Source organism: Elephas maximus, chromosome 1 (assembly GCF_024166365.1).
Source record: "Elephas maximus indicus isolate mEleMax1 chromosome 1, mEleMax1 primary haplotype, whole genome shotgun sequence".
In the NCBI taxonomy this organism is placed as follows: Eukaryota; Metazoa; Chordata; class Mammalia; order Proboscidea; family Elephantidae; genus Elephas; species Elephas maximus.
The window spans coordinates 15543433-15555881 of NC_064819.1; the positions used below are offsets into that span (position 1 = coordinate 15543433).

Below are 12449 nucleotides of genomic sequence, written 5' to 3' on the forward strand. Positions count from 1 at the left end.
CTGAGAAGTTGATATTGTAGGTGGCTGGATAGCCCATAACTATAGTAATTCTTAAGGTATAAAGGTTTCCCTCACCTCAGATATTTTGCTGATTGCTCCTCAAATGCAACGGAAAAATGAATAGTGGGAACATGTTTTAAGCAATGTCATTCCAGAGAAAAGCTGACTCATTTCAGCTCATCTCTAGAGATTCTGCAGAAGCTCACATATCCTAGCTTGACTAAACCTGAAAACCAGTCTAGCTGCAAATCTAGGGCTCCTGTCACGATGGAATGTGCCTACCGTTCCTGACCCATGACACGTCCCGGCTTAACACTTGTGGTTCTGGAGTAAGAGTGGGGTGGCAGCAGTGAGGAAGGTGTGGAGAACCTGTGCCACCACACCTCTTTCCTTCTCTGGATCGGGGTGGCCCGAACACCGTTGCTTCCCTTCAGCATCCTTCCTGTGAACCCTCTCCTTTCTCGTTTCCAAGAAGAGACTCCAGGCTTCTACTTTCAGGTCCTGGAATCATTCAGTCCTGCAGAAATGACTTAGAGAATTACAGCTGGTCATGTTGCCCTTGGCCTTTATTAAGGATCGGTGTGAGAAATAGCACTGTATAGTAGATCTTGGCTGTTTCGGCAGAGCCACTTTTGAAGATCTCATCATCTTTGTTTTAAGTTTCTTATATAAAGACCTAGGAGTCCCTGAGTGGTGCAAATGATTAATTCGCTCTGCTGTTGACCAAGAGGTTGGCAGTTCGAGTCCACCCAGAGGCACCTGGAAAAGCCTGGCAATCTACTTCCAAAAAATCAGCCACTGAAAACTATGGAGCACAGTTCTACTTTGACACACATGGGGTCTCCATGAGTTGGAGTCAACCCGACAGCAACTGATTTTTATATAAAGACTCATGGAAGATCTCATAAAAGCTCAGAATGGGAGTTGGGAACTCTCTTCTGAAAAATTGGTGTGCTTCCTACCTTTAAAACCAGGAGAGCCCTTGACTACCAGAAAGTTAGCATAGAGCTTAGTGGTTACTTACAGTATTTGTCATTAGCCCAGATTTCCCTGTGTCTAATTATCCTCTCCTCCCTATCCCACTTAATGCGTGACCCTTTGAAATTATTTTTCTTGTGCTAATAGATTTTTTTAGATTTATTTTTCTGAGTTTTAAATTCAAGTATCTCAAAGCCTTTTTGGGAATTGGTAGGATTGTGAATTAAAAAAAAAAAAAAAGTACCAACTATCCTATCCACACTACCAGTGCTTTAAATCAATTAGGATGCAGTTCTAAGAGAAATATAGCTTTTCACCTCTGCCTTTCAGCCCCATAAGGCTGAGGTTCTCTGGTTTGATAATGTGACAAGGACAAGGGAGGAACGTGAAGAATGGAATAGACTACCCTGTGTTTTGCTTTAGGCAGATGTAGGGGTGGGCTCTGGGTCTTCATCCTGGAATTGGACATCAGGGGTAACTGTTCAGATAACGGAAAAGTGAAATAATAAAGCAGAGTGAATTTGATTGTGGGAAAGTTGTAAAATTTTTGAAAAAAGACTGAAGATAATTTGGACAGATTTTAAATGTGCCAGTAGGCAGCATACCTTCTGAGCAAAAGAAAAATGGTTTGCTGAGCTTTTACTATAGGTAAATAATATGGGGTTTATTTTCTCATTAAAGTCAGTTTTAGTCCAAGTAAATTGATATTTAATTATCAGTATTCTCTGGGGTTCATCACTTTAGGTGTAGCAGGAAAGTGGTAACTATATGCCAGTTAGAGTTCAATAGTCTCTGTGTAAATCAGCTACAGCTGCCCTTGAGGAGTCTAAATTAAATGTGGAGCCTTCTCCTTATCAAGGATCTGAGGAGAATTTATAGGCTTTGCTGGTAGATAGGTGGGCTTGCTAAATTGCTTTGGGGGATTCAACTAATTGGTGTTTTCTGTTGCCAGCTGAAGCGTATTTCTTGTTTCTCTCTTATGTTTCTGCCTCAGAAGCTCCCTTGGTGATGTATGGGAACAGATTGGGAGGGAAAATTAAGGGCAAGGGGACTCAGAACTTCAGGCTGGCAGAAGTAAATACAACTTTCTGAACAAGAATGGCTTAATACTGACTGGAACCACAGTAGAGCTTAGAACCAATGACTTCTGCCTCCCAAATGTGTGCACTGGGGACATCACCTCTTCTTTGGGCATTCACAGCTCCCTTTTTCATATGGGAATGTATCCAAAGTAACACAAAGAATTGGACTTTCGAATCAAACTCACAGATATCAAGTGTCAAGCTTTACCAGTAATTTCTAAGATGCAAATAATCCCAAGGAAGAGGCGAAAGAGGGAGAAACGCGGGACTGCAAATGCCGCTCCAGGTCCTCTCTTGCAGCATCAGGGTGCGCTGTGGCCCAGATTGACATACAAGGTCTCTCAGTGATGTATGTGGTCATATCTCCCTCAAGAAAGCCATTTTGGCCATGAAACATATCCACTTTTTACTTAGCTGGTTGCATGGTTTATGTGACACTTTCCAGAGAGCCATGCCCCTAAAGCGACAGATTCCAGGTTTATTTACCATAAGAAGTCCTGTAGACAGGCCAGATATATCCTGCTAAAAGCATTCCATAGATAAGGACTCTTGCTAGCAAGTATCATTAGTTTATTTGCCAGGAGGTCTGTCATTAACATGTTTACAAGATGTGATCTGGTCAAATTCTTTCTTTCCTGGAAGTATACCCTTACCTACCTACCCGTATCCTGGCTGCCCCTGCAAGGAAAGGTTATGGATTGCAGACCTATTGCTTAACTGTTTCCTTCCCAGTGTCAAAGTGAGCAAGATGCAGCAACCCTGATGGAAAATGGAAAGTTAACATTCCTCTGTTTGGGCAAAAATAGTCCAGAAATTCTTCACAATTCTAACATAGTTGGAAATAATCTTTCCTCTATCAACCAGATACTGTGTATGTTTTATGGAGATGATGATGACCTAGTCTCCAGTGAGGAAGTAAAAGAGAGAGAACATGCTCCCCAGCCCCCAGAAAGTCTCGGTATAGCAGAGGATATGGGAGAGACAGACTCGTTATGGTGGGTAGAATACTGAACTTGGATTCAGGTGACCTGGATTCAAGGCCCTGCATGGCCTATAAAGAGCTACATGACCTAGGGAAACTCAATTCACCTCTCTTAATCAGTTTCTTCATCTAACATTGAAAGGACTAGTCTAGAATCCCATCCATTGGCCCTAGGTTAGGAACTTCTGACCTGCGTGATCAAAAAATCTTTTATAACTCTGAAATGTTATAAACCTAAAATGTTTCTAGCCTCAAATTGCTCCCAGTATGATAAAAGTCAGCATTCAGAGAGTATAAAACATAAAACCAAACCTGTTGCTAGCAAGTCAGTTCTGACTCATAGCAACCCTATAAGACAGAGTAGAACTGCCCCATAGGGTTTCCAGGGAGCGGCTAGTGGATTCGAACTGCCGACCTTTTGGTTAGCAGCGGAGTGCCTAACCACTGTGCCAGTGATAAGAGTGTTGTGCATTCTTTAGCATACCCTCCCTCTTCTGTCTATGATTCCACAGTACTGTACCTCTTTTTGCATACCTTATCAAAGGTATTTCCCTCTCCAGGAAGGCAATCTAGTACCCTAGTTGCTGACTAAGTGCCAGCCATTTTGGTTGGGTTAGACTGAGTTCCTGGGAATACTCAGCAGGTGTAGGCTCAAATATGCCTAAAACCCATTGCCCTTGAGTCAAGTCTGACTCATAGCAACCCTACAGGACAGAGTAGAACTGCCCCATAGAGTTTCCAAGGAGCACTTGGTGGATTCAAACTGCCTACCTTTTGGTTAGCAGCCCGTAGCTCTTAAGCACTACACCACCAGAGCTAGATTGGACTGAGTTAGTTGGAACTAAATTCAGTAAAGGAAGTTTAATCTGGGAAAAATATAGTGATTAAACTCTTTGGAGACACTCCCTACCCCACCTTCCTTATAGCTTAGAAGGAACCATTACAGAGAATAAAGCTGGTGTGTAATTGCCTTGATGGGTTAGATGGTGGGAGGACAGGAAAACTTGGGGGACGTGGTTCTAATTGTGTCTGGACTTTCTTCCCAGGAACTTTTAACTTGCTGTGAAGAAGGGAAAGGGGAGCTCAAGGATGGCCTGGAGGTGATGCTCAGTGTCCCAAAGAAAGCCAATGATGCCATGCATGTCAGCATGCTGGAAGGTACCTGTTCTCCTAGACCTGGGGCAGGGGGGTGGGGGGGCTCCTCCCATTCCTAAGACCAGGGAGCAACATGGGAGGGAGTGGCATGAAGCCAGGCAAGATGCCAAACTGGAAAAGGAGAAATCACAGGTTATTACATAGGCCATCGCGGTGTGAGAGGGCGCTCCACAGGGACCAACATGGCTGACACCTTGCCTCCAGGTAGAACCATACCTAAGCTATTTAAGGTATGTGGACACCTTGCTGCCTACGACACAGTCCAAGGCAGGCTATCGTCCTTACTGTAAATGTACTAGAGCCCCTCAACCACAGCAGTCCTGTTCTTTGCATTTGCATTGCATCCATTTGTCATCAGAAGAAGTAGAAATCCTACTCTCTCTCTCTCACACACACATACACAGACACACACACCCTTATACCTTTCCAAGAAGATTAGGAAAGTCCAGCTAGATAAACCTGATAGAGCCTCACCAAAGTACGTATAGTCTTCTGGAACTGTGTTCTTGGAACACAGAAACCTTGTAGAGTAAGGCTCCAGCAAAGTGGTCTCAACTCCACAAAACAGATGGGGAAAGCAGCCATATTAGGGTGGAATTTGTTGGATAAGACTCAGCATTCCAGTCTGGGATGGCAGACTGGAGCTAAAGGATATTGGTATACTCTGTTACCAATGTGTTAACCTGTTGGGTTATTTTTCCCTACTATGCTTCATTCCCCTCTGACACCTCCTCCATCAAAGAAACTTGGTCTCATTTCAGTACTTCCTGATCTACCCTTAGTATAAACCAAAAAAACCAAACCCATTGCCATTGAGTCGATTTTGACTAATAGCTACTCTATAGGTCAGAGTAGAACTGCCCCATAAAGTTTCCAAGGAGCGCCTGGCGGACTTGAACTGCCAACCTTTTGGTTAGCAGCCATAGCACCTAACCACTACACCGCCAGGGTTTCCACACCCTTAGCATAAGAAGCCCTAATTTTTAATTCTTAGAGAACAAAATACCCTGGGTATTTTCTCCAGACTGAGCAGTAACCATCTAAACATATTCCTGTTGCCATCATTTCTTCAGCCTTTTCTTTCCTCTTTGTACCTTCCCTCCTCCCCTCCCCCGGGTGTCCTCTACAAGTACCTACTCCTCCAGCCTGTCCCTGACCACATCATCTGAACATATTCCTGTTGCCACAATTTCTTCAACCTTTTCTGATTGTGCCTTCCCCCCTCCCCTTTCTGGGCATCCTCTTCAAGTACCTGCTTCTCTAGCCTGTCCCTGACCTGTATTCTATTCTAGCTACTCCAAGTGTGGTCTGCGGACCAGCAGCAGCAGCACCTGAGAGCTTCTCAGAAGTGTAAATTCATGAACTCCACTTCACACCTACTGAATCAGAATCTTTTGCAGGGGTGGGGGCGGTGGGGGGGGGGGAGATAAGGTACAATCTATTCTCAAAAGCTCTCCTGGTGATTCTTACCTACACTGAAGTTGAAGGACCTCTGTTAAAGACTTAAAGTACCATCTATAACTGTTGAAGGTTTGTGCACCATACTGTACAAGCACTCAAAGGGAAGAGTCCCAGGAATGGAATATAAGAAATAAAGTGATGACAAATTAAGTAGTACCAGGGACACTCCATCAGGCAGTGTTCATCCTCAGCCTCAGAACTCTGAGTTAGGAATGGTGGGGAGCTGTGCAGCAAGGGGCGGAGGGAGGCTCCACTGCTATGAGTTATGTATGTAGGAGACATGGTGCAGGAAGGGGGCCTAGTTACAGTTCTCCAGAGCTGTCTAGATAAGTGTTGAGGACCCTCGGGAGTCAGCAGAGAGAGAAGAGCTGGAGGTGATGCTGAGTGGTAACAATTAGGGTAACTCCAAGAGAGGAGTGGAGACAGTGCCCCTGCATGGGCCAGTAGACAAACTCCACAGGCTGGAAATGGGTGTTTTTCAGGGTTCGAGGAGAACCTGGCCGTGCAGGGGGAGTTGATTCTCCAAGATGCCTTCCAAGTGTGGGACCCGAAGTCGCTGATCCGGAAGGGGCGGGAGCGGCATTTGTTCCTCTTTGAGATCTCCCTGGTTTTTAGCAAGGAGATCAAAGACTCTTCAGGACACACAAAATATGTTTACAAGAACAAGCTACTGGTAGGTGGGGCAGGTGGGGTAAGACAAGACTACCTGCTTTCATAGAGCCCTTGGGCAGGAAGGGACCTTGAAGCAGTCAGCTCATCTCTTCCCCTGCCTCTGCCCCAAACCATCCCAGACAAATGAGTATCTCTCCTACTGGGAAAACTCCCACCTCACCTGCCACTTCTGCATTTAGCCTTCGCAGTTCTTTCTGTTTGCTTTTAGCACCTCCTCTTCACCTTCCCTCCCTGGTACCTGCTGACCAGACATGTGCCTGTAGTCCTTTCATCCTGGGTAGATGAACAGAATATCCAGTCTGTTTAAGTTTGATTGACAGAAGCCCCTCCCTCGGTCCTCTCCTCTCTGTTGCCTTTCCCTTCCCACCCCAGCCCTAAGTTACCCCACTGCCTTCCCCTTCCCCGCCTCTCACAGGCATTTCCTGTCTACAGACCTCAGAGCTGGGTGTGACCGAGCACGTAGAGGGCGATCCCTGCAAATTTGCCCTGTGGTCTGGGCGTACCCCATCCTCAGACAATAAAACAGTGCTGAAAGTAAGTACTGCTCTCTGCTGGGCACAAGCCCTGGGCTGGGGAGACTGGACAGGGGTGGAGGGATGTGGGGCTGGAGTCTCCACTGGGTATTCAGAAGCAAATTCTATCATAAGATAAGACCCACATCTCAAAAGTCAAATGGTCTTCTTGAGTCCATATGTTTATATGACCATGGAGGGCAAAGGGCAGGGAGTGGCCTCTTGGACTTTCTCAACAGGGCCCACTTGAACTATGTTCTGTCTGTATGCCCATCTCAAGTGGCAAGAAAAATAATTGACCCTTTGATAAAAAGACACCTTGATTTGTTCCACATCCATTCAGCATTTTTTCCTGAACACCTTCTATGTATAAGACATTCTGCTCAGCTATGGGGGACTAACATATGTAAGATATGGGCCTTGTCCTCTGGGAGCTTACATTCTAGAAACTCTAGTAAAGCATAATAACACAGGGACTATGCTGATTGACAAGAAGGGTCCTTTCACCACACGAAGCCTTAAAGAGTCATTCTAGCTCTCCAGAGTGCAGCCTGGGAGTTAAATGAGTGCCCTGGTCGTGTTGGTCTGGCTGGGCAGGGATCCTGCAGATAGAGTGCCCACTAGTCATTTGCTTATCAGGGACATGCCCATCAACAAGGAAAAGACAGTGCGACCCTGACAAAAGTTTCCCAGAGAAAAATTCCACAAAGACTAATGGGATGTTCATGGAATGGTTGCATTACCTTCAACTACCAAGTTTAGCAGGCTAAAACCCCAGGACTGACTTTCAGTCAATACAAGCCTGTGTAGCCACATGAGGTGTTTAACATCCTAGTAAATATCCATACTATCAGTAAATAGAGACCTGATGGCACAGTGGTTAAGAGCTACAGCTGCTAACCAAAAGGTTCGCAGTTTGAATTCACCAGCTGCTCCTTGGAAACCCTATGGGGCAGTTCTACTCTGTCCAATAGGGTCACTATGAGTCGAAATTGACTAGATGGCATTGGTTTTTTGTTTTTTTTTTTTTGCTTTATTGGTAAATAGCCACTGCCTTTACACGGCCCCTTGCCGCCCCTCCCAGAGCCTCTAGACCTCCCCAATATCTAGTAATGAAAATGTTCATTCCTGACCCAGCAGGGGCCCCCAGATCCTACTCCAGCCCCAGGGCAGATATCAGGATTGGTCGGTACCCTAGGGGTTATTAATTCCTTGAAAATCACCCCCGTACAAGTCTACATTGAGTCTTGAGGTCATAGTCCCAATCTAGGAGTTGGAGAGGCATGTCCATGGAAAAGTCACAAGTATAAAATGAGAACTGAACCCCCCCAAATACTGGTATCTTTTGAAAATAATGGATTAAGCGTGCAAGAGGACGGTTAAGAACTGTCTGGGCACGGTGAAGGGAGGTAGGGTCCTCACTCTTTCTCCCTGTGGCACTCCAGGCCTCCAACATTGAAACCAAGCAGGAGTGGATCAAGAACATACGAGAGGTGATTCAAGAAAGGATCATTCACCTGAAAGGAGCTTTAAAGGAGCCCATTCAGCTCCCCAAAACACCAGCCAAACAGAGGAACAATAGTAAGAGGTAACCAGCGTCTCTCCCTCCAGCTCTGCCTCACGTGCTTCCGGGAGCGGGAGCGGGGTGACCCTTTGCTTCTGTGGGGTGGTGCCACTCTGCAGGGAACACCCCTCTCCTGTAATGTCCCCCCGAATTCTCCTTGAGTGACCTGATCGTTAAGCATCTCACCAGTTACTGCCAATTAACTTAAGCAGAGCATCACTGAGCCCTGCTTCTTTGGTAAATGCTCGACTAGGTGCTACAAGAAGATAAAAGAAGTGTTAAGATGCAGTCTGTTCCCTCCACAATCATCTAATAGTCATGTCTCAGACAAGAAATAGATAAGAAGAGCCAGCATCACCCATACAAAAAAAAAAACCAGACCCGTTGCCGTCGAGTCGATTCCGCCTCATTGCGACCCTATAGGACAGAGTAGAACCGCCCCATAGAGTTTCCAAGGAGCATCTGGTGGATTCGAACTGCTGATCTTTTCATTAGCAGCCATAGCTCTTAACCACTATGCCACCAGGGTTTCCAAAGTATCACCCACAGGGACAGTAAATGCTAGAAGAATTCAAAGAAAGGGGACTTTAGATAAGCTCTAGAGTGGAGTGTCTGGGGAAGGCTTGGGGAAGGAGTTGAGCTATAAGTGTAAGAGATCCGTGGACCAGTTGTGTGGGGTGATGTGGTGGTAGTGTCGTATTATTACTATGACAGTCGAATAGCAACTCTTATCATAACCCCCACAAAGTCCTCACCCTCATTCACCTGAGATTAAGAAATGTCATTGGACCGAAGAGGACTTATTTCTTATGTCTTCATCTCCCTGGGTCCTTCTAATCTCAGTTTTCTCTAGATCAGTGGATGACTTCTGAAGTACTTTCTTCTTAAATCTCCATGTGACAGTCACCTACAATGACTCTTTTGGAGAGAACTTGAAGACATGTAAAAACTTCACATGAAGTTTAAGAAAAAAAAAAAACAGTAAAAGTAGAGTCCCCGGGATGATGGACGTGGGTGGTAATGGTGTCTCCTCTCTTTCCCTATTCATGAATGGAATAAATCCAGATAATTTGGATGAAACTTTGGCATCAGCCAGGATAAGCAGGCTGGGGAGCCACCATGGGGCCTGTGGAGTAGTCACATTGGTCAGAGTGAACCTATTGCCACCAAATCCATTCCGACTCATAGTGACCCTATAGAACAGAGTAGAACTACCCCGTAGGGTTTCCAGAGAGTGGCTGGTGGGTCTGAACTGCCGACCTTTTGGTTAGCAGCTGAGGTCTTGACCATTGCACCACCAAGACTCTGACCAGAATGAAGCAGTAGCCAAAAGAAGGGTGTAACCAGGGCAGAAACCCCAAGACCTACATGGCAAGTATAAGGATAAGGGCACCTTCTCAGCGCTGGAAGAACAAAATGTAACTGTGTTCATACCTCCTGAGTACAGGTAAGGCATGGACCTAGTTTAGCACTAGAAACAAACCCTGCTTCAGGGATCCCCTATTTTAATAAAGAAGATAGAATGGAAGCAGTTATAAGGAACTGATTGTCCAGGACTATGATGAGGCTTGTTAGGGTTACTCTGTGAAATAGTACCCTTTTCCTAGATTTGGAGAGTTTGAGTGATTCTAGAACATCGGAGGAGTCCCTGGGTGGTGCAGGCGGTTAACACGCTCAACTGCTAACCAAAAGGTTGGAGGTTCAGCTCCACCCAGAGGCACCTTGGAAGAAAACCCTGGCAACCTACTTCCGAAAAATCAGTCGCTGAAACCCGCGTGCAGCATAGTTCTACTCTGATGTACTTGGAGTCACCACGAGTCAGTATTGACTAATCGGCAACTGGGATGGTAGAACATGGGAAAGACATACCTCGGAAATGGCTCCCGCCCCTGAGAGGGTGATAAATCTTGACAGGCTCCACAGAGAATACTCAGGCAGCCTATAGTCTGATTAGCTTGGTTCCCTGGGTATGGGGACAGAGTTTATGGAGGAGTAGATTGGCTTGGAAAATATCACCCACACTCCTGGATGGGCTCCCCACAGCCCCCAGAACTGCTTTCATCTGGACTGGACCAGAAGGTCTCGAAATGGGCCAAAATAGCAGGAAGCAGAAAGTACAGCCAACTCTGAACATCTACAAGTGGTGAGGAGCAGTGTCCTTGATAATCCAAAACAACAGATGACCTAAAAGTCCTTCATTTTTGGTTTTGAAATGTGTCATATAATTTCTTTTTACAGCAGGTTTTTCTTCCTACGAATGTATGGCTTATATTATTAAAATAAATTGGCATTTCCCAAGCCCACAGTGGTGGTGAGAGAGCCGTCACTGAGAAGTATTTGGGTGGGAGAAAACATTTTTTATGGCTAGCAGACACTATGCGTATACATTGGTAGAGAGTACACACGCAATGTATACCCCTGTGCATACGCACGTCCACATGCACTCTCACACATACACCGGGTTGTAATTGTGTGGCCTCTATGAGGTGGCTTCATTATTTGGGGCATTTTGCTCATGGACTCCACTGTGATCAGATTCTCAGGCAGCAGATACCCATGTCCCCTAATGCTATTACTTGTCCATAAGCAGCATCAGGAGTGCAACCGAAATCAAAACCAAACCTATTGTTGTCAAGTCGATTCTGACTCATAGTGACCCTGTAGGATAGAGAAGAACTGCCCTGTAGGGTTTCCAAGGAGCGCCTGGTGGGTTCAAACTGCCGACCCTTTGGTTAGCAGCCATAGCTCTAAACCACTACGCCACCAGGGTTTCCATAAGGAGTGCAGCTTCCATAAAAGCCTCCGTAGGAAGAGCTGTTATTTCCTGTGCTAATTCATCCAACCCCTGCCCCACTCTCCCCAGTTTTTCCTAACAGACCATTCAGGCTTCATCAGTTCCCTCTTGGCTCTTGCTATGGGTTCAGTGCAGGATGGAGGCATGATTCTAAAGCTGGAGAGTTGAATAGACACATGAGTGGGACAGCTGTATGATCCCGGGGCCAAGGAAGGGGTCCAAGTGCCAGAAGTACACTTTGGAGACAGACGGTCTTATCAGCAGCTCAGGAGCACAGCTGGCCCAAAAGCTGCTGTGGAATCTGTGACCACTCTCCTATCTTTGAGAATATGCCTCGGCCTTCTGTGTTGATAAGAACTCATCATGAATGAGCATGAGTTTAACAAAACCCACCAAAACAATGGCAATAAATTTCCCCTTCATACCCAGGAGTTGAGAATCCAACATCTGGAACTTCCCAAAGATAGTCACTCCTAGAGAAAATATTTTGAGCAGAAGAAACAAGTCAAAAAAAAAAATTTTTTTTTTTATAGGCTAGCTATAAACCAACCCCATCCTAGTTTGCCGAAAAGTGATTTGAATACTCTGAATTCTGAGATTACTGAAGATGAGCCAGTCCACTGGATAGAAGCCTGGGTTCTAAGTAGGGTGTCCGTCTTCTTCCTGCCTGTGATAAACCTATTCCCAGTAAACAAGTCACCCCCTCCGCAGCATGGACCAGAGGAGTTCTGAGGGAAGGGTTATTTTGCTTTTAGTTACCAACCTAGTGATTACGTGTCTACTAAGTACAAGAGGTGACTTCATTGAAAATCACATAGCGCTGTTCCCTTTAGTGGGATAATTTTAGATAAATCCCTGCTAGAAAGTGCAAGGCTCTGCTCTGCCAGCCCAGCTGGAAATCCTTGTGTACTCTAAACCCACAATGATTCCCCCCACCCCCACCCCTGTTTTTTTTCTCTTCTTCCTGCAGGGATGGAGTGGAGGATGTTGACAGCCAGGGGGATGGGAGCAGCCAGCCAGACACCATCTCCATTGCCTCCAGAACCTCTCAGAACACAGTGGACAGTGACAAGGTAGGACAGTGCCCCAACCTTCTTTCCCCCAAGACTTATTGTTGACTTAACCACCCCTAGAGAGTTAGCCCTAGAGGAATTTCTCCCACTGTGGAGACTAACTCAGAAGGCAGCTGTCTTTTTGTGCCAGCCAAAGGGGAAAGAGCAGGGCTGGAGGTGGTATGTTGTAGCATGGA

The 12449-nt window shown here is 45.8% G+C and overlaps 1 protein-coding gene across 21 annotated transcripts in view; it reads left to right on the top strand.

The window, feature by feature from the left end:
• The window catches only part of KALRN (kalirin RhoGEF kinase), a 792110-nt gene that overhangs the window by 540116 nt on the left and 239545 nt on the right, over positions 1-12449 (top strand). For all 21 annotated transcript variants that reach the window (XM_049878536.1, XM_049878496.1, XM_049878604.1 and 18 more), the window contains 5 exons: positions 4089-4200; positions 6141-6331; positions 6763-6864; positions 8288-8430; positions 12171-12273. In XM_049878536.1, coding sequence (XP_049734493.1) covers positions 4089-4200; positions 6141-6331; positions 6763-6864; positions 8288-8430; positions 12171-12273 — 651 coding nt within the window. The remainder of the gene's footprint in view (positions 1-4088; positions 4201-6140; positions 6332-6762; positions 6865-8287; positions 8431-12170; positions 12274-12449) is intronic.